This window comes from Thermobia domestica, chromosome 15, assembly GCF_964235325.1.
Source record: "Thermobia domestica chromosome 15, izTheDome1.hap1.1, whole genome shotgun sequence".
In the NCBI taxonomy this organism is placed as follows: Eukaryota; Metazoa; Arthropoda; class Insecta; order Zygentoma; family Lepismatidae; genus Thermobia; species Thermobia domestica.
Genome location: NC_137468.1, coordinates 132,590,015 through 132,614,808, shown reverse-complemented (window position 1 = coordinate 132,614,808; position 24,794 = coordinate 132,590,015). Strand labels below are relative to the sequence as shown.

General features: G+C 37.5%; 1 protein-coding gene across 4 annotated transcripts in view; it reads left to right on the top strand.

Annotated features, from left to right (window-relative positions):
- The first annotated feature begins 968 nt into the window (after positions 1 to 968).
- Positions 969 to 24,794, top strand: part of LOC145671241 (ciliogenesis-associated TTC17-interacting protein-like) — a 527,666-nt gene continuing 503,840 nt past the window's right edge. For 2 of the 4 annotated variants that reach the window (XM_081740147.1, XM_081740146.1), the window contains exons 1-2: positions 971 to 1,241; positions 20,231 to 20,318. In XM_081740147.1, coding sequence (XP_081596273.1) covers positions 1,168 to 1,241; positions 20,231 to 20,318 — 162 coding nt within the window. In that variant the 5' untranslated portion in view covers positions 971 to 1,167. Of the gene's footprint in view, positions 1,242 to 20,230; positions 20,319 to 24,794 lie in introns of all 4 variants that reach the window. The other 2 variants (XM_081740150.1, XM_081740149.1) reach the window with 2 other exon arrangements.

Genomic DNA, 24,794 nt, shown 5'->3' with positions numbered 1-24,794 from the left:
GGAAATATCTCCTTAGATGGATTGCTTTCTATTATGTCCACTTACTAATAACTGAATTTTACCCATAAACATATGGAAAATGAAATAATTGAGAAAAATCGTGAGTTGCAGTATACGCGCATTTTTTTTTTTTTTTTTTTTTTTTGTATGGGAGTACGTTCAGAGAACATTTCATCAACGATAAATAAAGTAAACGATTACATATAAACACGGAGCCCTGCACAACTTTCTATTTGATTCAATAATCGTGAAGTGCCTGACATTTAACATGCAATACTTTGCAAACGGTACAAACTACGGTAAAACTCACTACACCAATGAATTTCCGAGAAAATTGTACATAAATTTAATGTATCACTTGTACTTTTTTCTATTTGAAAAATTGAAAATTCAATTGAATATGGTGGATCTAAGATGGCGGCCGAGGTGGGTAAAATGTCTCAGAAAAGCAGTAGTTGATCCAATTTGTTTTGCATATGCCCACATTCATGTCCAGGTACATCTAAAGAAAATAAAAGCAATTTTATGTCCAAGCGTTATAGTATTGTATGATTGAATTCTAGATATATGAAGGCCCATAAATATGCAACTTACCGGTATGTGCCGCTAAAAATAGTACAATACACATTGGGCCACACAGAACTTTGCAATTGAATCATTTTTAGACGAATTTCGAGGGGCACTTCGCGGATGTAGCTTGTGAATCACAGGACGGAAAAGTAAACAAATGTCTCAGGTTGTTAGTAAAAGTAATTTAAAATTGATATCAATAATATTTTCCTTCTGTTTTGGTAGTATGTTTCGATTCTGCACTTGTCAGTCCGAGTCCTATCCGTGGTGTATTCAGAATGATTAATGGGATCTCAGGTTAAAGTGTAAGCCCTAATCTTATGAAGCATCGGTACGGAAACATTACATTGAACTTTACTGATATAACAAGAAAAAATCTATTCTTTCTTTCTTTCTTTATGCGTTTATATATGAGATACAGAAAGATGACTACATACATGAAAGTAAACAATACGTACAATTCTTCGAGAGATTTGGGAAATAGAAAATCATACCAGATTGTGCATTACCGCCGCTGTAATGGCCTTGGTTCTTATTATCTTATCAGTGCTTCAGAGGTAGATCTCAAAACAAATGTTAGTTGTTTTATAGACATAGATGGAAGGTTGTAGCGTTATGCATTCTAAACAGGAAGTATTGGAACCATGGGACAAAGTGACAAGTGAATCGAGGTGAGTGTGAAATGTTATAACGTTTTGCTTGTTTCATTACGGTGTCACATTTTCTAAAACTAAGAGAAGTGGTAAAATATTTCTACAGTAAGAAAATCGACCCAATGAGTCATAAAATACAATTTTCTTGAATAGATTTGCTCCCAATAGATATATTTACTTACTCCTCTCCGTAGGCCCTACGGCATAGATGATTTACATGTAGTGTCTTCTTAGTTAAATGAAATCTTTGAGTTTTACGTCCCATGGTTATGCCTGCTAGCCTAAAAAAAAACGGTGATGATGAGAAATGAGTGAAATGGTGGAATGAACAAAGTGGAAATAAACGGGAGAACCCCGAGAAAACCCATGCAGACGGTGTTTGCCCACCACAAAGTTCACTTAGCTTGAGCGGGCATCGAACCAGGGACCTCACGCACCAGAGGTGAACGCTCTACCACTGAGCTACTGCGGCCCCTCTTCTTAGATAAGTTAAGAGGAGAAATTCCCATATGTTGTTTGATTGGATTACAGTTAGCATCCCTTTCTTGCGCCGAGGCTATACCAGACGTAAACTTACAGTTTAAGACGACATCAGAACCGATGTAAACCATCACAAGGCATTCAAAATTTTCAACGCTCTCCCAGTATGCATCAAAGGAGTGCGCTCTGTCTATTATACCAGCAGGGAGGACTAAATTTCCATTTGTATTATCTTTGGAGGAAATATTTAACACTGTCAGGGTCGGCCCTAGATAATTTTCCGCCCTATGCTATGGCATTACTTGCCGCCTCTTTCTTCAGAAAGATCAAATCTTAAAAGGCACGAGTTTTAGTATGCTACCCCTACCCCATCATGAACAACGAGGAAGAGGAATCTCGTAGTGTCTGTTTTCCTTTAAATGATAATTTATTATGCTAGTGAAAGATAAAGCAAACCAGTAGCGTAGCGTGATATTCCGAAAGGGGGATGCCAAAGTTAGTCATTTGTGCGATATAGTACTACTGCAAGCAGCAATACATAGCTATTCCGAATAGAAATATAGGGTTATACAAAATTTAGGAGGAAGCCCCCCTAGTTGGAGGTCTAGTGGGGCATAGAGAAGCGAATGCGTGGATTACGTTAGAATTTAAAAACCAATGTCTCAGCTCCTTCTTGCTACTACCGCTGTGACGAGAAAACTAGGCCCCAGTTTCCAGTATCGTTCCCTTCATTTCTTTCTCGTGGGCGGCTTCCTCCACATACCACACGTCAATCTCGTTCTTTCAAAAAAAAAAAAAAAAAAAAAAAAATATATATATATATATATATATATATATATATATATATATATATATATATATATATATATATATATATATATATATATCGCCCCTAGAAATTTGTCATCTTGGGTCCGGAACTCAGACGCCCGTTCGTGAATATGAGCCTGATTGTATATATCATTTGAAGATGTAAATACAAAGCACTTAAACCAACTCTGGGGGCCTGTTTCTGTATCCAGACACTGAAGTCAAGGGCGCAAATCTGTCTTCAACGTTCGTGGGATGGGTAAGACTGTTCCCATAATCCTTTCCTTTTTTAACGATGTTCAAAATATTTGTGAAGTTGAAAAAAATGCTGTGGAGGATTAGGGAAGCAGAGTTGTCTATAACATCGGCAGGAGGGTACATTTTAAGGCTTATTGTGGGGGGAGGGGAGAAGAGACTCATATTACAGTAGATGAATCAGATTTCTGAGGTAAACATGTTGTACTCGTATATTATATACCAAATGATGTAGATGAAATAGTGGTACATATCATTATTACAACTCAGTGCCGTGAGCACATTCTGAAATTTGAATATATGCATAATAATAATTGACATGTTTCTACTTACGCATCCACAATGATCCACATTAAAATTTTTTAGGACATTTGTTTTATAACAATACAAATAATGACTTCCCCAAAACTATGAAAGAAAATCAATCAGGCCTATATTTGGCGCAACAATACTCTTATCTGAGCAAAATTATGATTACCACAATAGCATTATAGGAATTGTTACAGGAATTAAACAAATAGTTGAAAATAGAGTACTAATTATTAATGACAATGAAAAATTAAAGAATACGATTCTTTTTCAAAAATGAAACAAGTCAAAGGACATCAGTTTCGTTTGTGGCAGACGGATAGAAATCATCATCACAATCTCAAATCGGATTATTGGGGGGGGGGTGGACAAGATTGTAGGGAACATGTTCCCCTTATGTCCCCGAGATTTGTGCCAGTAACTGAAGGGCCCTGGCACAATCTTTGCGAGTAACGGGGAGTGGTGGCTCTCTTATCCTAGCAGATCGGTGATCGTAATTCTACAGAATGCTTTATATTTATGCCTGCGTCTTTGAGCTCCTTTACGATGAAGATTACAATACGATGCATTTAGTTGTGATTAAGGCATAACTATTTTAATACTATTATTTACATAACCAACATGCTTCAAAAATGCGTTGAACTAACCATTTCCGTTTTGTTCTATTTCCTTTATATTAGGGCTCGTACGTTCTGTGCAGAAACTATAGCTTAGTTCAAAATATATACAGTTGGAAATACTTGAATATGCCAGCGTATATCTAAAGCGAATGTATGGTTGCAAGGGATGAGGAGGAGTGAGAAGGGAAGTATTGCGCATGCGCATTCAACAGAAAGCAGACGAAAACCCTGATGCTTTCAGTAGGCCTGGAAGCCCGAGGAAAATAGCATACGACAGGAGGAAAGACAGAAAATGTGCATCTGAGCGACGCGCATGCGTAGGCTCCTCTTGTCAAAGTAAGTCGAGAGAGCGCGCCAGAAGATTGCAGTGGAAATAATTGTGATAATTACAAGCAAACAATTTATATATAATGAAATACGTACTTTTTCTTATTAACAGGGGATGCCGGGCATACCGGCGTTCTCTTACGCTACGCCGCTGAAGCAAACACACCTGCAGAGGAAAGATGGTAATCTTTTTTATAGAGTTCAATATTAAGCTTCAATCTCAATATATCCAGTGATTCTAGTTATTTTATCTTTATTTCTTGATTTTCCTTATAAAACTTTATTTCCACTTTCAACGATAAAGAACTTGTTTGTGACAAAGACCAGACTAGTTTCCATATCAAAACTGTGATAACTAACTAAATGAAACAGGTGTCCGCTACTGTTCGAGAATTGAGTTCTTGAATTTGAGAATAATGAAGCAATTCACGCTGGAATTTGTTTGACGGTTTGCTTTAGCACTGTCCATGTGACAGGGATGTAATGGAGGGTATACGTGGGTATACGGCGTATACCCACCTCTAATTTTTAGAAATTATCGTATAGCCACTTAACAGTTAGGATGTACGCGAGTATACGCTACATTCGATCTATGGTGTAGTCCAGCGTTTCCCAACCTTTTTCAACTTGCGGCACACTACGGGTGTTACTTGGATTCTCGCGGCACACTTATTGATATTATTATTTGTAAATATGAAACACAGTGGTATTTTTTCTGTGATAATTGATCTTCTCACAGAGAAGAAAGCTATATCACTGGTTTTTCCCCCGTGGTAAATCTTTATGCTTATTTTTCATTCTAATTTAAAAATAGAAAACAATTGCAATGAAATATTGGACTCAGGTTTTAAAAAATACGCTTTCTTTTTTAAAAATGTATCCTACCTTTTACTAAGAAGGAAGATCACTAAATAGCGAAACAACAAACAAATCTCTTTTACTTTTAAAACACAAATATAGGTAATTTGTCGAAAGGATTGAATGATATTTTAAATTTTCAAGTTACGAAATAGTCTACAACAATAAAGAAGCAATAATGGTCATAACAATGATAGCAAATACTTTTTTCAACATTAGAAATGTACAGAACAGTACCACAGTATGAAACTTAAAATTGTAGATGCATAGTAGAGGTTCATAGTAATGTGTAACACAAATATACAATTTTCAATACGTTTTGCAATTTCATCGCTATAAAATAATAATTTTGTTCGATTCCTTGCGGCACACCAGTAGCCCATTCACAGCACACCGGTTGGGAAACGCTGGTGTAGTCATTTCATTGGAACAAACAACGACTGCTTTTCATGTACTGAATTTCAGAACAAACATGCTCACTAAACAGCTGGTCGTCAGGTTGTTGCTGCGAATGATGTCTAAATTGTTTTAAAATGTTTGCGTTTTTGGGGTGTGGAAATCGAATTTTCCGAGAATACCTTCTATAATGGAAAATAACACTCTGAACTTGCAGTGTTTTTTCCTCAAGATGTCATATGTCCCTACCGTCTGAAAGCTGACTTTTGGTATTATTATAAAATAAAACCAAGTTGTTTTCAAATGTTTCCATTGGAAACTCTTTTGTTTATAAAGATCAGTGAGAGAGAGAGAGTTCAGCGGTGAGGAGTAGGGCCTATATTCATGTGATGACAATTTAAGTTGTTCTGTTTTGACATAGCAATGCCACATTTTTCACTTCACTTTAGTTAAGGGCTAAGAAGAAATTAAATAAATATATTTCGCCAAGAAATCGTGGACTTCCACAAAATAATAAAACACGTGACCTATCGTCGGTCTAGTTTGAAGCATTTACAGTCGTTCCCAATACCATCAACCACAACAGCGAACGTGGGTCACGGTGGCTCAGTGGTCACCTCCGGTGCTTGGGGTTCCTGGTTCGATCCCAGCTCACGCCGTGTGGACTTTGTGGTGGACAAACATCGTGCTCATGGGTTTTCTCGGGGTTCTCCCGTTTCCTCCCACTTTCTTCATTCCACCATTTCATTCATTTCTCATCATCACTGTCTCCGTTAGTCTAACCGGTATAATCGTCAGACGTAAAACTTAAAGATTTTATTTCATTTTTACAACCGCGAACCTCGGATTAGTACTGTTTATTTGTAGCCACAATTGGCATCAAAGGAAGCGGCGATTGTTTCGATAAATACTCAGCAGCTAGTATTATTAGTAGTTTTTCCGCAACCTACTGAACAAAAAAAGGGAGTGAGTAAAAATTTGTTTCCTTTTCGTTCAGTTGTTAATAGAAGAGGGTAGAAAAGAAAAGTCAGGAAAGACTTGTAGCGTATGAGCATGTTACAGCAATCTTTGATCATTTCAGTACAGACGTCACTTCCAAAATATTTGCTTAGTAGTTTGGGTTGACCAATTAAGAGTTGATTCGCAATTTCTAAGATGTCCAAGATGATGTTAGAAAATTAGTTAAAAAGGAAAAGAGACAATAGCTGTGGAAATTCCGTTGACGAAAATGTAAAAGCAAAGACATCTAGAAATAGCGAAGAAAAAAATCCAAAAAACATGTTAATTTGCCAGCTACTGCTTCAGAAAAAGACCCAAGTTTATTTATTTCATATTATAAAGGTTGTTATTTCATCTCCGGCTTGACGAAGGTATCAGAGGGACAACGTCCTTCGTTAATGGCATTGGAAATGAGACTACTTGAGGCATGTAAGTTAGGTACCATTCCGATATTTATCTGGTGTGAATGAAGAAAAAAATATCTTAGGATAGCTGATCTGCAATGGCTTCTGCCCCACAATTTGGGAAGGTATCGGCCAGCCTGTTTAATAGGTATTATCCCGGCATTTGCCTGGTAGAACTGAGGAAAACTCTTGTCAGGATGGTCTTCAGTGGGAATCGAACCCACGATCTCCCAAATGCGAAGCCAAAACTCTACCACTTCAGCTACTTCGCTCGGTAATTGATTGTGATTTTTTTTCTTTTTGAATCGCTGCTGACGAGAAACCTCGAATCGAAATAAATTATTGAACTAAATTTTTATCGGGAATACCGATACTACGCGACTCTAACTTGGCACCAGGGCTTAATTCAGCCATAATTGCCTCGAATTAGAAGTACAAAAACTTCTACAACCTGATCAACTTAGAGCAGAGAGCCAAATAAGGTTTTAAATTAACCTTTAATACTGAAGGTAATGGTTTTCTTAGCCTCTGGTTGATAGATTAAGTGGTTTGGTAACTATTCTCCAAAATGCATATTTCCATCAAGATTTTTCTTCTTGTTACTTCATACACATATCCAGGTTGTTACGCAACCGATACGCGCAGAGAGAAAGTGTGAGTTGCCTATAGTAGTAGGCCCCCACGTTATGGCCCGTCGAGTCAGCAAAATTTTTTGTGACATCATAGGTCAAAGGTCAATTACCTTGGCCCGGGGTCAATGACCTAGGAAAGATCATGTATCCTCTTATAGTCCAATATCTCTTCTTTCTGTAATATCAATTATCTGCGAAAAAATAATTAAAGACAGGCTACTTAAATTCACCTCACCTTACATCCATAGTTCTCAGCACGGCTTTCTACCGAAAAGCTCAAGTCTCTCAAACTTAAGTACTCTTCTTTCCTGTGCAGTCAAATGTATGAATAACAATACTCAATTAGATGTTATCTACTTTGATCTCTCGAAGGCCTTTGATTCTGTCAGTCACATTCATCTTCTTCATAAACTCTCCAATAGATTTAATGTACATGGCAAATTTCTCTCTCTAATCACAAGCTACTTGAAGGACCGTAAACAGAGAGTTGTTCTTTCAGGGGCGACTTCTAACCCCCAACCCGTGATCTCAGGGGTGCCTCAGGGGAGTGTACTTGGGCCTCTACTGTTTGTCCTGTATATGGATGATCTCTACACGCACTTATCAGCTCAACCTAGTGGCCTTCTGCTTTTTGCTGACGATTGTAAGTTATACAGAGAAATATCGTGTCTCCATGACACAATTGCTCTACAGGAAGACATAAATTACCTTACAGGCTGGTGTGAAATGTGGCACTTGAAACTCAACAGTAAGAAATGTGACAGTATTACTATTACTTTGAAAAAGTCTCCTGTTCCCTCCACATACCATATCAACGATTCCCCTATCACACATTCTGCTAGTCATAACGATCTTGGTGTCATCTTTGATTCAAAACTCACCTTCTCTGACCACATCTCCTCAATACTAAAGAATTCAATGCGCATGTTGGGACTTCTTTATCGATTCACCGAACTACGCACTGTTTCTTCATTAGCAACTTTTTATAAGACTTTAATAGCGCCCAAGATCGAATACTGCTCTCCCATATGGGCCATGGCAGCACCTACACATCTCTCCAGACTTGATTCTGTTCTCAATTTCTTCATTGCTATAGTCCGTTTTCGTGTTCCTGCACTTCGAATATTATCTAAGAAGGAGCTCTTGCGACATCTTAATATTCAGACTCCTGAAGTACGCAGAATTATCTCTGACCTGAAATATCTACATAAAATAGTTAATGGAACCTTAAGATCGGAAATATTACTTCAGGAACTATCCTTACGTGTCCCTTCCCGCATCACTCGGAATACCCACCTATTCCATCTTGCCCGTCCTAGGTTGGCTGTTATACAGAGGTCTCTTTTTTTATGGAATACCAAACAGTTATAATCAAGTAACAACTGATGTGGACATTTTTTCGAGCTACCCAGTGTTTGAAAGAGCAATTAAACGAGCTTTGACGGAATAGTTTTACTTTTACACTCTTTTTTTCTATGTTGTTGTTATTGTTGTCTTGTTTTTTTTCTTTCTTTTGTTAGCATGTCCCTGTGTAAAATGGCAAAGTTATGCTGTATCTGGGAAATTGTTCAATAAATAAATAAATACTTAGGACCACCTCCTCTAAATTTTGGCAGGGGTACCATGGCCCACCCCCTAAATTTTGGCAGGGGTACATAGACCACCACCCTTTAATTTTGGAAATTGCCAAATCTAAAAATTTGGGTATGGTAGCCTAATACCATAGTATGTACCTCTATTAGTATTGAGGGTCTATGTCGTTCTTTTTCATGGGTAAAAAATTGCCAAAAATTCAAATTTCGGGGTTTTTTGACCTAATTTATCCCCTTTGATGAGGTGTTATTATTTTAGATAGTTATATGGACGTATACAGGGGTCCATTCCCTTTCATAAGATATGGGTATATTGAAGCACCACTATAAAAATTGGGAGGGGTACCTTGGCCCACCCCTTAAATTTTAGAAATTGCCCAATTTAAACATTTGGTATTATAGTACTGGAACCTAATATGTATTATGATATATTTGGGTGGTCCACCTCGTTCCCTTTTAGGGGTACAAAATTGCTAAAATATAAACGTAAGCAATACGTTGTACCAAGTGTTTGGTTTTTAACCAAATTTATCTCCTTGGGTGGAGTCCTATTCTTATATGGTTATATGGTCGTAAATAGGGGTCCATTACCTATCATAAGACATAGGTAAATTTGTACACCGCTTTAAATTTTTGGGAGGGGTACATTGGCTCACCCCCTCAATTTTGGAAATTGTCCAATTTAAACATTTGGTATTATAGTATAGAACCCTAATATAGATCACTATAAATTTGGGTGGTCCACCTCGTTCCCTTTAAGGGATAAAAAATTGTCAAATTTTAGTACAACCACGTGTTTGGTTTTTGGCCCAATTTATCCCCTTTGATGAGGTCCTATTGCCTTATATGGTTATATGGTCGTGTATAGGGGCCCATTCCCTATCATAAAACATAGGTACATTGATGCACCCTTTAAATTTTTGGGAGGGATACCTTGGCCCACCCTTCAATTTTGGAAATTTTCCAATTTAAGCATTCGGTATCATAGTACAGGGCCTCAACATGTATCCGGGTAAATTTGGGTGGTCCACCTAGTTCCCTTTCATGGGTAAAAAATTGCCAAAATATAAACATAAGCAATATGTTGTACCATGTGTTTGGCTTTATGCACAATTCATCCCCTTTGATGAGGTCCTATTACCTTATATAGTAATATAGTCATGTATAGGTAATTAATTTCCTATGATAACACATGAGTACATTGATACACCCCTTTAAAAAATTGGGAGGGGGTACCTTAGCTCATCCACTCAATTTTAGAAATTGTTTAATATAAGCATTTGGCATCATATTAAAGGACTTCAATATGTACCACTATAAATTTGGATGGTCCACCTCGTTCCCTTTCACTGGTAAAGAACTACCAAAAAAATCAAATTTCGGAGGTTATTGACCCTTTTTATTTCATTTGATGAGGTCTTATTACCTTATATGATTATATGGTGTATTTTATTTCTTAAGATATAGATACATTGGTGCATCCGTTGAAAAATTGGAAGGAGTACATTGGCCTCTACCTTAAATTTTGGAAATTGACAAATTTAAACATTTAATATAGTACTATACCCTAATATGTATTAGTATAAATTTGGGTGGTCCATTTTATTCCCTTTTATGGTTAAAAATGTTAAAAATTCAAATTTTGGATGTTATTGACCCCTTTGATGCGGTTTCATTATCTTATATGAATATATGAATGTTGATTTTGATTTTAGTTTAGCGTCCCGTTCAGCAGCGAGGCTATATGAGACGTGGACCTATTAATTAACGTGGAATCCGAACCACATGAGCTCCCTCCGGGAATCGAACCCGGGTCTCCCACGCCAAAGGCGCGTACGCTAACCACTTAGCCACGAATGAGCTCAAAATATATGAATGTTCAGGGGTCTATTTTATTTCTTAAGACATAGGTTCATCGATGCTTCCATCTTAAAATTTGGCAGAGGTACATTGGATCACCCTCAAAGTTAGGAAATTGCCCAATTTGGTATAATAATGTAGGTTCTTATAAATTTCGTTTTCTTTCATGGGTAAAAAAATTGTCAAAAATGTAAATTCCGGAAGTGATTATTCCCTTTGATAAGGATGAATGTGTACAGAGGTTTATTACCTTTATATTTTTATGTTCCCTTTTAAATTTTGTTGGGGTACATAGAACCATTCCTTAAATTTGGGAGTTATCAAATAACAAGTTGGTGTCCCTTTTATGGCCAGCTATTCAAATTTTAAAGTTTATTGACCTATTTTATCTTTTTTGATACGGCTTCATCATTGAATGAGTACAGGATTTATTGCTTTTTCATAAGACACAGGTGTATGTATGTACCAATCTTAAATTTTGGGAGGGGTACACTTCTTATTGTCAAATTAATAATTGTTCTTAGAATTGGGTGGTATCTCATTCTTTGGGTAAATTATTGTCAAATATTAGTATGACCACGTGATCTGTTATTGACCTATGATGGGATTAGGAGTCCAGGACATTGGTACATTGAAACTTTGTAGGATAATTTGAGCATTGTCAAAATGAAATTACCTCATTGGTTTTGATTATTCCCGCCAAATATAAACGTAAGCAACATGATGTGTCATGTGATTGACCTTGATGAGGTAGTGTACAGGGATTCAGTTCCTTTTCAAAATTCGTGGAAGTTATCAAATAACACGTTTCTAGACAACAGTTGGTTCTGCTAAGATAAACAATTGACCTAATTGAGACCTAACTACAACATGTAATTATATGATTAATTCTAAGACTTAGGTATATCGAGAGAGGTATTCTTTAAATTTGGGAATTGTGATAAACAAAATTTTAGTACGAGGCGCGAAATTTGAAACAATACTTTGAACTTTAGTTAAGCTCATAATCTTAGATCATTGGTGGTGGTTGAATTAACCTTGAATTTTCAGAAGTCTGATAGGTAGCCTTATTGAATCTTATGACTCATAGACGAAAGGCAATACATGCTACAACACTTTGAAATTTAGTCACAAGGTGATGTAATCTGACACTGGCAAAGTTATTGTTGATGCAATTTGATTGGCTGATCACTATCTTTCATGCAATCTGATTGGTTGATCACTATCTTTCGTGCAATCTGATTGGCTGATGATTTTCAAATCTTTGCTTCATTCAGTTTTAAGTTTTGTTTAACATTTAAAAATCGTGGTTTTGTTCAACATTTTGTACTCACTGGTAAATATGATCAAAACCATTTATTTGTTAATCGAATAGTTAAAAACCTGATAATGTTTGACGGTTAACCGTGAAACATGAAATTATTTGTTTGAAAGTTTATGGTTTGAATGTTTTTTCGTTTGAAACTTTTTGTTTGAAAATTTTTGAAATTTTAGTTTGAATTTTTTGTTTAAAAATTTTTCGTTTGAAATTTTTTTGTAAATTTTTAAATTTTTGTTTGTAAAATTTTTCAATATTTTTGAAAATTTTTTCGCTTCAAAATTTTTGATTGAAAATATTTTGTTTCTTTTTTTCGTTTGAAAAGTTTGCTTGAAAATTTTTTGTTTGAAATTTTTGTTTCAAAATTTTTTAAGTTTGTGCACTCGTTAGTAAAGAACCGTTTCGTAACTGCTTAGAACAAACATCTGGTAACATTGTTTATCATGATACAATTAGTACACGTCAGAACATGGGGTTGTATTAGAAATGAAAAAAACACAAATCAATGAAATGGATAATTTTATTACACTGCACATACATCCATAGGATCTGGATATTGTCGATACAATGTATTTTGAACTTCTCATACTAGTTTGTCTTTAGCGTATAATTTTAATGGAACGTCATCAGTTTTGCATCATCGTTCGAGATAACGTCATCATGGCTACTTGTCTGTAGTTTCTAAATTCACGTAAATTGATGAAATCATTTACCGATTTACAACAGAATATACCTTATAGAATCTTAACTAGCCAAATGATCCCTTCAAAGTTTGGATTAAGAAGCTTGAAAATGATAAAGATATTGTTTTACCAGTAAGATATTTGCCCATGGAAGCTTCAAAACAAGAAGAACTATTACGTTTCTTAAACACTGGATCTGTATCTTTAGGCTGTTGGACGGAGTCATCAATTTGAATTTAGTACACAGCCGGATCAGTGAATTTGGTTTCGTCAGCAACAGTGATGAAATCATGAATTCAAACGTCAGCACATTCAACATCAGCAATAACTGTATAAAATCAGCAAATTCCATGAAATCATTCGAGCAAGTGTGTTTCAGGAGGACAGATGTGTACTTCTAACGTTAAAGAAACACTCTTCGCAAGCTATTATCCAATAAACAAAACATGTCATGGTTGGTATCTGTGCTACGTTTGAACCTGCGATTCGATTGGGCAAAGCAGAACAATTTGGTGTACAACTGAACTTTGAAGAATGGCACGAATCGACCAAATGAATGATGTTCTAAATGTGACCATATTCAAATCATGAAGTGGTGCTCCATACAATCCTCGAGAAGAAGATAGTGCTGTTACGTGAAGCCCGCAACATGGTGTATCTAACGTGGTGCACGTGCAGACGAAATCCGACCTCTCAATATACATATAAATGACGCAGACCCATTCTATATAAATATTAAACATGTAACATCTAAGATACAATACCAAAATAGTCAATAAAACCTGTATTTCTTAACGCTATGACCGAGCTTGGCAGAACATGAAATTGTCAGCTGTTGAAGAAAGGTTTGTATTATAGTAGGTACTATACTCTCCCTCTATATTATATACGTATTAGTAGGTAGCACTAGCACAGATTGAGATAGGAAAGGAAAGATAGGGAAGATCTTTCGATCATTCCATATGATCTCTGATGTCAGCAGATTTCAGTTCTTGAAAATGTACAGTTCTTGCATTATTTGAAATAGAGCGCCTAAATCCCATTTCTCGCATCGGAAGTAACAAACGTAAATGTGTTTTAGATTGTTAAAATAAACACATCTTTCTTTAACTAAAAATAAGTCAGTTAAAGGGTGAGATTCAGAAGGCGTCATTTAGAGGGATCAGGATCTCTCCTGGGTTAGAGATTTACATAAAATTTATCAATATAATAGTAGTATATAAGTGAAAGATTGCTATTGAAGGTGACGAAGGAGGGGCAAGCGGGACAACAGCCCCGGGCACCGAAGTAAGGGGCGCACGATTCGGGAGGGAAAAAGAAAAGAAAAGAAGGAAAGAAAAAAAGAGAGGAATGAAACACATGTGCACATATATAAAATGAAAGGAAAAAAGTAATAAAAAGTGCTCAAAATCAAGGAAAAGCAGGGTTTACTTTTTAAAATTTTCTCACCTTTCGCAGCTGGTCTGTCGACCTCACTCATATGTACCGGGGTGCCGTCGTATACTCTCGCCCCAAGTGCTGATTTTCCACGACACGGCACTAATCGTACTGAAGATTTCGTAAACTAACTATTGATGTGTATGCAGTAAAGAAACGAAGGCTAATATACTCGATTGAGAATCAGAAGTGTGAGAAAGAATGATTACTTTTAGTTAAGATATTCCTATGTATGTTTGTTTTAGGACAAAAAAATTTGAGTTAATTTAAATCTTTTTAAAAACTTCTACATTAGTAACAAACAGTAACTACTGAATATAGGAAAAAATAACTAAAATAGCTACTGTTAATAGCAGTTAAAGTTTAGTCTAAAATATTTTTGCCAGTCTTTATTTAATGTTTTAGATAAAATTAAACGGTTGTTTATTTTATTATTATAATCTCACATTGAATATTTATCAGCAATTAGTCTCAATATTAGCTAAGATGTGCATGTGAATGGAATTGTTAAATATGCTGCTTTCTTGCAAAAATACAGAAAAACAACAACCCCCCCGAGGAGTTTACATTCCCCCCCGGTGAAAATGCCTGAATTCAACACTGGTTTCAAGACAGTCCGAAGTGTACATTTATCGTTCAGGACTTCCTAACACTTGTCACATTCCAGATAATGACCCAATATTCGTAATTCATTCGCCACTTGCCAAACGTATAGACTACTACCTACACTGTTTTCCCCTTATTGTTTCTTCCGCTATGACTCTAAAAGCGTCTAGCGAATCAACAGAGTGCTTTGCACGTTATGGCTTTGCTACTAGGTGTTATATTGTCCTATGTTAGTAGTTTAGGGGGTATTTATCCCTTTCATTCCCCACGTTGGTCGATATACAAAAACACGTACGTCCTACTTTTGATTCCTTTATTCACTGCAGGAGTTTCGAGCAACTCCGCATTGTGCGTTGCTAGTTATGGCCTTGCTAAAAGGTGCCAAGTAGAGAGGGGACACTTGCGAGTGTTTTTTTCCTACTGCGCATGCGCAAATCCTTGACGCTGATTGGCTGGCGCAGATCACGTGACCCCGCCCCCTTGGCCACGCCCCTTGACGCTGATTGGCCGGCCAGGCCCCTTCACGCTGATTGGCTGATACCGGCCACGCCCCTTAACGCTGATTGGCCTGCTATACTCACGCTCTTTTACGACCTCCATTTTATTAGTATCTACTGCGCTGACTGACTGGCGCGGGACCCCGTCCCCCTTGACGCTGATTGGCTGGCGCCGGACCACACCCCTTGACACTGATTGGCTGGCCACGCGCACGGTCTTTTAGGAGTGCCGCGCTGATTGGCTGGCGCAGGACCCCGCGTACATGGCACATATCAATGCAGATAATACATAAGATTCGTTCCCCTTTATGAGCACTCTACGAACACATAGCAGAGCAGATAACACATTCTCCAACCCTTAAACATAGCAGAAATTACATAAGACTATATAACATAGCAGAGCTAATAACCCATATTGTAACATAGCACATGTAACATAGCAAAGGTAATAAAAGTGTATGGCATAAACATAGCAGAACTAATAAAAGACTATGGCACATTTTCCAACCACTATTTTAATATAACATAGCAGGGCTCAGATGAGAACAGAGAGTGGTGGACAATTTAACACATTGAAAACTTGTTCTTTGGGTGAAGTTTACCAAACTTGGACAGATTATACATTTGATGATCTTGAATCGAATGCCGTTAAAATTTTATTTCTATCTCTCGCCGTTTTCGAGATATGACGATCCTAAGTTTTTTTTGGCAACTTGGCCCACCCTTGTCGTACAAGATTGAAACATGGTTCCATGGGTTCTTCATGTGTAAAAACGGCAAGGGGTGAGGTACGGGGAGATTTTTTCGATTATTTTTGATATTTTTGACCGTTTTCGAGATATGGGCCATTTTATGAATTTTGGACACCCAAAAATGAACTTAGACGATTTGTTTGGAGTATTTCTTGCAATGACGCCCTGAAAGCCGAGAAACAGTGCTTCAATATGTTATGTTTGCTCTATCTCTTACAGTTTTCAAGATATGACGATCCGAAGTTTTTTGGCACCTTGGCCCACCCTTGTCGTACAAGATTGAAACATGGTTTCATGGGTTCTTCATGTGTAAAAACGGCAAGGGGTGAGGTACGGGGAGATTTTTTCGATTATTTTTTTGATATTTTTGACCGTTTTCAAGATATGGGCCATTTTATGAATTTTGGACACCCAAAAATGAACTTAGAAAATATTTAGCACATATCTTAGTCGTTTTTGTTTCGAGCCAATAGAAAATAGTTTTATTTTAACCAATGAGATACTTGACTTGAAGATTTGGTCCAATGAAAAAGAGTTTTATTTTAGCCAATCAGAGGAAAGCAGAACAACTATATAAGGGCTGAGGTTCGAAGCAATTCTCAGTCAGTTATTCGTTGGATTGTAAAAATACAACATCGTGTGCAGTGTGTGAGAACATTGAAGTGAATTTTAAGTCTGAATTAAGGGTAAGTATTCAAGATCATCAAATGTATAATCTGTCCAAGTTTGGTAAACTTCACCCAAAGAACAAGTTTTCAATGTGTTAAATTGTCCACCACTCTCTGTTCTCATCTGAGCCCTGCTATGTTATATTAAAATAGTGGTTGGAAAATGTGCCATAGTCTTTTATTAGTTCTGCTATGTTTATGCCATACTCTTTTATTACCTTTGCTATGTTACATGTGCTATGTTACAATAGGGGTTATTAGCTCTGCTATGTTATATAGTCTTATGTAATTTCTGCTATGTTTAAGTAAGGGTTGGAGAATGTGTTATCTGCTCTGCTATGTGTTCGTAGAGTGCTCATAAAAGGGAACGAATCTTATGTATTATCTGCATTGATATGTGCTATGTACGCGGGGTCCTGCGCCAGCCAATCAGCGCGGCACTCCTAAAAGACCGTGCGCGTGGCCAGCCAATCAGTGTCAAGGGGTGTGGTCCGGCGCCAGCCTATCAGCATCAAGGGGGACGGGGTCCCGCGTCAGCCAGTCAGCGCAGTAGATACTAATAAAATGGAGGTCGTAAAAGAGAGTGAGTATAGCAGGCCAATCAGCGTTAAGGGGCGTGGCCGGTACCAGCCAATCAGCGTGAAGGGGCGTGGCCAGCCAATCAGCGTCAAGGGGCGGGGTCACGTGACCTGCGCCAGCCAATCAGCGTCAAGGATTTGCGCATGCGCAGTAGGAAAAAACACCCGCAAGTGTCCCGTCTCTACTTGCCATATTACCCTATATTCGCAGTTTGAGTTCATTTCCGTTGTACTAACCTCGTTCATTTCCCACGTTGGGCGATATATACAGGGTAAGTCAAAAGTCCTTGGACACCTGCATAAGTTTGAAAATCGACGGGAAAAGTAGAAAGTGATGATGGGAACAGAGGTTTGATGAGGGGCCGCAACTTTTGGGGTGTATGTCATTCATGGCCGCCATCTTGAAATCCGCCATTTTGGATTCAAGTCATTTTTTTAAATGCGAAGGGGGTGTATGACACATCAAATAACACTAGCTTGAGCTCAGGAATTTAGTGGTATAATTTGTTTTTTTTTCCTATCTTGTACAGTTTAGAAGTTATTAATGTTCAAAGGTGGGAAATTACCTTGATACTGAATGCTACATGTTCTACGTGTTGTCCATCCCGTGCAATGCACAGCTGTAGTCGCCACAACCACTTTGACTGAGCACGGAGGAGAATGTCTTCTGAAATTTGGTCACAGGCTTGTTGGATGCGTTCCTCCAGGTGTCTCAAATCACGGATTGTCTCAGCATACACTATCTGCTTAAGATGTCCCTATAGATAAAAATCAAGGGGCGTTAAGTCAGGGGATCTGGGCGGCCACTCCACACGGGACCACGGCGACCAATCCACTTCCCTGGCAGTTGTTCATCCAACCATTCACGGACACCAAGTCCATAGTGTGGAGGGGCTCCATCGTGCTGAAAATAAGATTGGAAAATGCCGTCAGCGTTCAGTGTGGCAGGGAACACAAGGTCCTGCAGCAGCATCAGATACTGTGGTGCAGTTAAGGTGTTGTAAATGAAAAATGGCCCAATGATGCGGGTGTCCCATATGCCACACCACACCATCACCTTCGCTGGACTATGTTCTCGACTCGGGTCAACCCAGTTCGGATTGGCGTCAGACCAGTATCGACAATTATGTCGATTAACCTCCCCATTCAAAGTGAAATACGCCTCGTCGCTGAACAGTATGCCCTTGGCAAACGCAGGATCCAGTTCGTGTTGTTCAGTAGCCCACATGCAGAACTCCAACCGGCGATCAGGGTCATCCTCGTTCAGTTTATGTTGCATGTGCAGCTTGTAAGGATGCCACTGATTAGCGTGCAATATTCGGACAACGGAGGATTGGCTTATTGCACATGCTAGGGACATACGACGGGTACTTCGTTTAGGACTTTTCACAAACGACGCAACAACCGCCGTTGCAGTTTCCTCATTGGTGGTAGTCTTTGGTCGCCCACTACGTGCCCTATCTTGAACAGAGCTCGTCCCCCGGAATTTGGTGATCACGTGAGCCCCCGTGCTATGCGATACCGGTTCTCTGTCTCGGTGCCATCTATTGTAGTCAGCCGCTATTGTTCGGTAGCTGCGTTCCCCTGATATAAGGATGATTTCGATCTTCTGTTCACGAGTCAGACCCATTTTAGATTACCTGGAACAAAGAGAGAACTGAGTCAGTATCAAGGTAATTTCCCACCTTTGAACATTAATAACTTCTAAACTGTACAAGATAGAAAAAGCAAATTACACCACTAAATTCCTGAGCTCAATCTAGTGTTATTAGATGTGCCTTACACCCCCCTTCCCATTTAAAAAAATGACTTGAATCCAAAATGGCGGATTTCAAGATGGCGGCCATGAATGACATACACCCCAAAAGTTGCGGCCCCTCATCAAACCTCTGTTCCCATCATCACCTTTAACCTTTCCCGTCGATTTTCAAACTTATGCAGGTGTCCAAGGACTTTTGACACCCTGTATATAAAAAAAATACGCATGTTGAATTTTTGATTCCTTTATTCAGTCCAGGAGTTTCAAGAAAATCGGAGTTTGACACTTGGAAAACTTTGCTTGTTAGAAAGCATAAAAGAAACAAGTGTTTCTGTAAACGAAGTTAAATTGAATTTCGTGTTTTATGTCCCAAGATTATGTACCGCGTCTAAGGGAAACGGCAGTGAATGGAATGGTGGAGTGAATAAAGTGGGAGGAAACGGCAGATCTTTGAGAAAACCTACTCTCACATTTCCAACTCAGAGTCTACTTGTTGCAACCTGGGATCGAAGTAGATACAATCCCACGCTTCTATAATATAAGCTAAAGAAATGTAATGATATAGCCCCTTTGTCCAATAATAGCCCCTTTGTCTATCTTTCTGAAAGGTATATAACGTACACCAAGCCTATCGAAGAATGTAAAATTGGCTCTTTATACAATTTTAGGATAGGAAACTACTTGGCCAGGGGAGTCAAGGATGAGACAGGTGATCTTTTATGTATCCATTTTGAATTAAGTAGAGTATGTGATTTGTTCCAGATTGGCAAATATGTAGATCAAAATTTGACAGTTCTTTTTGAATCAGTAAGATATACTAATAGTACTTATGACTCCAGATTCATTTTTATGAGGTAATTGGTGTTGGAAAAGATTGTAACTACTCGTTTAAAAGTAAAGTAATTGTTACTCATAAAAATCAAAATGTGAAATGCTTACAGTAAAAACCGTCTCCCATAACAAGAATCGCATTTTACATATTTGGTGGTAAAGACTAGTATAATGTCACTGTAGAGATAAAGTTATTGATGTCAGTCAAAAATATTGATCTCTTTTTCAACTAATTCAATAATAATGGCTTTCCTTCTTTCGTTTTGGAGATATATTATTAGTTTAAAATGACACTTGTATAACGTGGATCTTAACTTCGTTATTATTTGTTTTCAGGGACGACGAAGAACGAATTACGATGGCAACGAATTCAAAGTTACCCCAGAGGAATGTTTTGTTAGAACCAAAAGAAATCTTATTGCAGGTTAGTTTTTTTTTAGAATGATGAAAGTATGTGCTTGAATGTCTATATTCTTTTATATATAATATAATACGGTTTCACTCATTGGACTTCAAGGAGCAGGGCAATATCTAATGAGATATTATGTCTTACTGCTCACATTGTAAGTAGCGTACAAATCAAATTATCATGCATAGAGTGAATAAACATATTATTTGTTGACATTTCCGTTTTATATATGTTTCATATACAGGATGTTACAAAAATGTGTCACAATATTTTGGGAACAGATTCCTCGCATTAAAATAAAAACAAAGTTCATATGAACCTGTGCTCAAAAGTAGACAGTTTCGGAGTTACAGGATGCCGAAAATGTGAAACAAGTAAATTTTAAAAGTTCATAGCTCCACTACTATAGGACCTATTGTAGTCGAGTCAAGACATTACTGAGGAACTGGTACATGAACTATCCAAGTGTCCATGTTTAAGAATGTTCCAGTACTTGCACACCAATTTTTTTAAGAGAGGTGGGTGGAGAGTGATCAAGTATTCCCTAACAGCCTCTCTAAAGTCACTGTGCAAGTAACGAACATTCTGAAAGATTGATATTTGGATAGTTCACATATTGATTCCTTTGTGATGTCTTCACCCGACGATGATCGGTCCTAGAGTAGTGGAACTATGTACCTTTAATTTTTTCCACGTTTTCGACACCCTATAACAATGAAACTTCCTGACCAGAGGTCCATATGAACTTTTTTCTTTTTTTGATGTGAGGAATCTATTTCCAAAATTTTTATAACACTCTGTATCTATACAAGACAAGAGTGAGTTTTAACTCATAAATATTACAATATTTCCGCAACCCCAAGCGGACTATTTAACAGAGGGACTGCCACTCAATCAATATCATCAGTCAGATTTAGTGGTAGAGACGCTGAGTGTTCAATAGCGTAATACGTGAACTGTATGTGTTCAAACTCGGACATAACACTGCGGCAGCAACCTATTAGGCAAAAGGTGCAATGAACGACTGTACAGCAACACAAGGGATGATCCTATGTACACCTCACAAATTTTAAGAAGGGGTATCAAAGTACAAATCGACAATGTAGCTACCTCGTATTTCAAAAAACACAACTTTAGAGAAGGAAAAAACGTTTAAAAAAATTAAAGAATAGTCAGAAATCCACAAAATTTCTGATGGAGGAGTCAATTGCGATAACAAACAGTAAGCATTCTTCAACATTCAAAAATTTTATTGTTATACATTGAAAATTGTAACCTATTCTGAGATACGAGGAAGTGTCATTCCTACAGTACCTTCTTGTTAGAGATACGAGTTTGTGTCTCTGTGTTTTAAGTGAAGTGATAATGGTAATACTGGGTCTATGGCTTTGGCTATTGAACGAAAGTCAAAGCTTCCACAAGCATAAAAAAGTTAAACCCATCAGTTTTTAATTTTGGAAGAATACGGTCAATTTTAACAACTTTCAATCTTGTAAAAGTAATTAAAATTCAAGCAGTTTGTCCAATATTTCAAGGAACAGAATTTCTATGATTCTTTCTTAAACACTGTGCTGCTTTTTCTCTTTGAGTCCTCTTTATTTTAAATAATTTATGAAACATGAACAAGAATTAATTCGATCAAGTAATGACAGGTTTGTGTGAATAAGTAATTTAACTGATTTTCTAATAAGAAACTGTAAAGGATGTAATTTTTAAAGATGGTAACATTTTACTTGATAAACTGAATGACCATAAAGTAAAAATGGAAATTACTGAAAAGTTAATTCCAATACAAAATTATTTTCCGTAATCTAAGTTTCAGATTAACTAAGATACATAGAAAACGTTTATCCAAAAAGGTACATACATAATTATGTTAGAACATAAATAACATTAACATTTGTCTTTTACTCACGTACTGAAAAATGTTAAAAGTTACTTTAAAGTCACACACAAGAAGTTTCCGTTATTAAAAATTATGTTAAAAAAATATAATACGACTGGTCACAAAACTCAAGTAAACATCACAATAACCCAGAATTGTTAAAGAGAATCGACACAATGTATCTAAGTCGACCATATGGTTTCACAACGAATGCTTCTATAATGAACTTCCTACTCATGTGGAAGAGAATCATAGAAGGAATGGTGATCACGAAAGAGGAATGACTTTAGCGACTGCTAGTCCTCAAACTTTTGTTTATTAAGTGGAATGATACCAATATACAAGTTCGGTATATTTTGCAATAATGCCGTTCTTGAATCACACTTACGTTTCACACATTGACTAAGCTCTTTCCAACTGTCATTGAAATGCAGCTTGAATTCAATAAGTGGAGTATCAGCTGCATCTGAAGAATAATTCAGAGCTTTCAAATCAACGATATAGGGATCTCCAACTTTCCTTCCAGGTCGAATTGATGACTATGTAACTTTATATGGCTTCTCAGAACGGGAATTTTGAATTAATGTAATGAAGTCTGCTGGAACATACAAATCCTTATTTTTCTTTTTCCTTTCAATCACTGCATGCACCGAATCGCATTCCATTTGCGAATGTCCTTTAGTAAGATATTTTTGAATTATTGTTCGTTTCTTCGTCTGAGCAAAATGCAGAAGAGCATAGGAAAGAGTACAGTTGCGGTTCTGTGCTGTACACCCGTCACTGTAAATGATAAATGGTTTCCCATCGTCAGTCAATTCAGTTTCAAGGTAGTCCACCAGACACGATGAAAACACATTGGCATCTACACTTCCTTCGGCTTCATACCAAACGTAGCATGTTACATCCATGTTTGCGATGTTACACACAGTGAATTGGTGAGTCGCTAGTTTTTGATTGAAGTACATGGATCCAGTCTGAAGTTATGGGATTAATTGTACAGCTTGTACATCTACAGTGAGAACATAAATTTCTCCATTTAAAGCGCACTTCTTATTATTGTCCTTCTTTTGTCTTGCTCTTTCTTTGTCTTCAATATGCTTGCTATGCTGTTCTTTGGAGATATTCCCAGTTTGGAAGGAACAGCAGATATCGCATTGGTCCTTCCTGGGTTGGAGGAGACCATAATTCAACCTTTCAAACAATTACCTGAAGGCCTCATAACCTAACATTAATTCTTGATTTCTCAGAGATAAGTGTCGCTTCGAATCTCTGTAAACGTCTGATATGCTCCTGAAGTCTAAAGATAGGTACAGTTTGGAAGTCTCTTTTCTACAGTAATGTGACGGAAGTTTTGGCAGATTATCTAAATACTCTTTGGCTATTTTTATTTTCATATTATTCTCCTGGTTATGTCCATGAAACTTAGATTTGGAAGGTGAATCACTCGGTCGTTTCCCCAACGGTTCTACCATTCCACTTTCACTGTGTTTTACTCACTGTAAGACAGACCATTCGCCCAAGCAAAATGTTGCAAGAAAAAGCTTCTTGCAAACAGGCAAGCGTTCTTCCCCAACTTTCAAGTGATATGAAAGTGATGCCGATCGCCTAGAATTGCGACCTTTTACTGTCTTCTGCTTCACGTCTTTACAGTCTACCAATGATTTTACATAAATTCTACGCTGATCCCATGTCAAAGTCTTCCAAAATGTTTCAAAAATACTTTTTCTGTTTTCTTCTGTTATTTGATGGCACTTACGTTCCCTGGACTTTCTACAAAATGAACTTTCACAACGCTTGCCCATTACTCTCCCCTTTCTACTTTATATTCCTACCCTTACACCTTTTGTTCGTTTCACACTGACATAGCTGTTTCCTTTCTCACGCTCTCTTTTAACATTACTTCTTATCCACTTATTGGAGACTCCCTGTCCCTTACGTGAACGCGTTCTTTCACGGTGACTACATCCCAAGTTTTCAGATGGAAAGTTCTCTTCAGATTGTGAACATTTTGTGCAAACTCGACTACTGATTTGTGAAGTAGAAGCTCCTTGGGATTTAGGTAGATTCGTAAGAGATGTGGTTTTAGTCAAATTAACAGTTGGTGGTTGTTTATTTGTACATTGTTCTGTAGAAGCTGATTGTCTTTTTACTTTGGCGGTTCATAAGATTCATCATCCGAACTAACGGCGATATCAGACTGAGATGCTGATTCTGTGTCAATTTTCGTGTAGACCATTCTTATAGGGATACTAGTCATGCGCTTTTGTCGAGTAGCGGACAATGATGTAGATGAAGAACTATGTTCAGACGAACGAATATCATCTGATTTCAGTTCTTGAAACATTCCTGGCTCTGGCAGCGGTGTCACGTTAACTCCAGAGGCTCTGCGACATGTATTGTTGATACTTCTTCTTCCTCAGTATGGTTACCGTGAATATTTAATTGGAGTTCTGTCAATTCCGATTCAGTACACAAAACAGCAGATTCCGTACGAGATGGCAGATGAAGTTGCGGACCACCGTTTTCCCGGGAATGTAGTTGCAAGATAGACAGTTCTGTCTGTTCAGTTTCATAATGCTTAACTCTAGATGTTAAAGCCTGTTCAA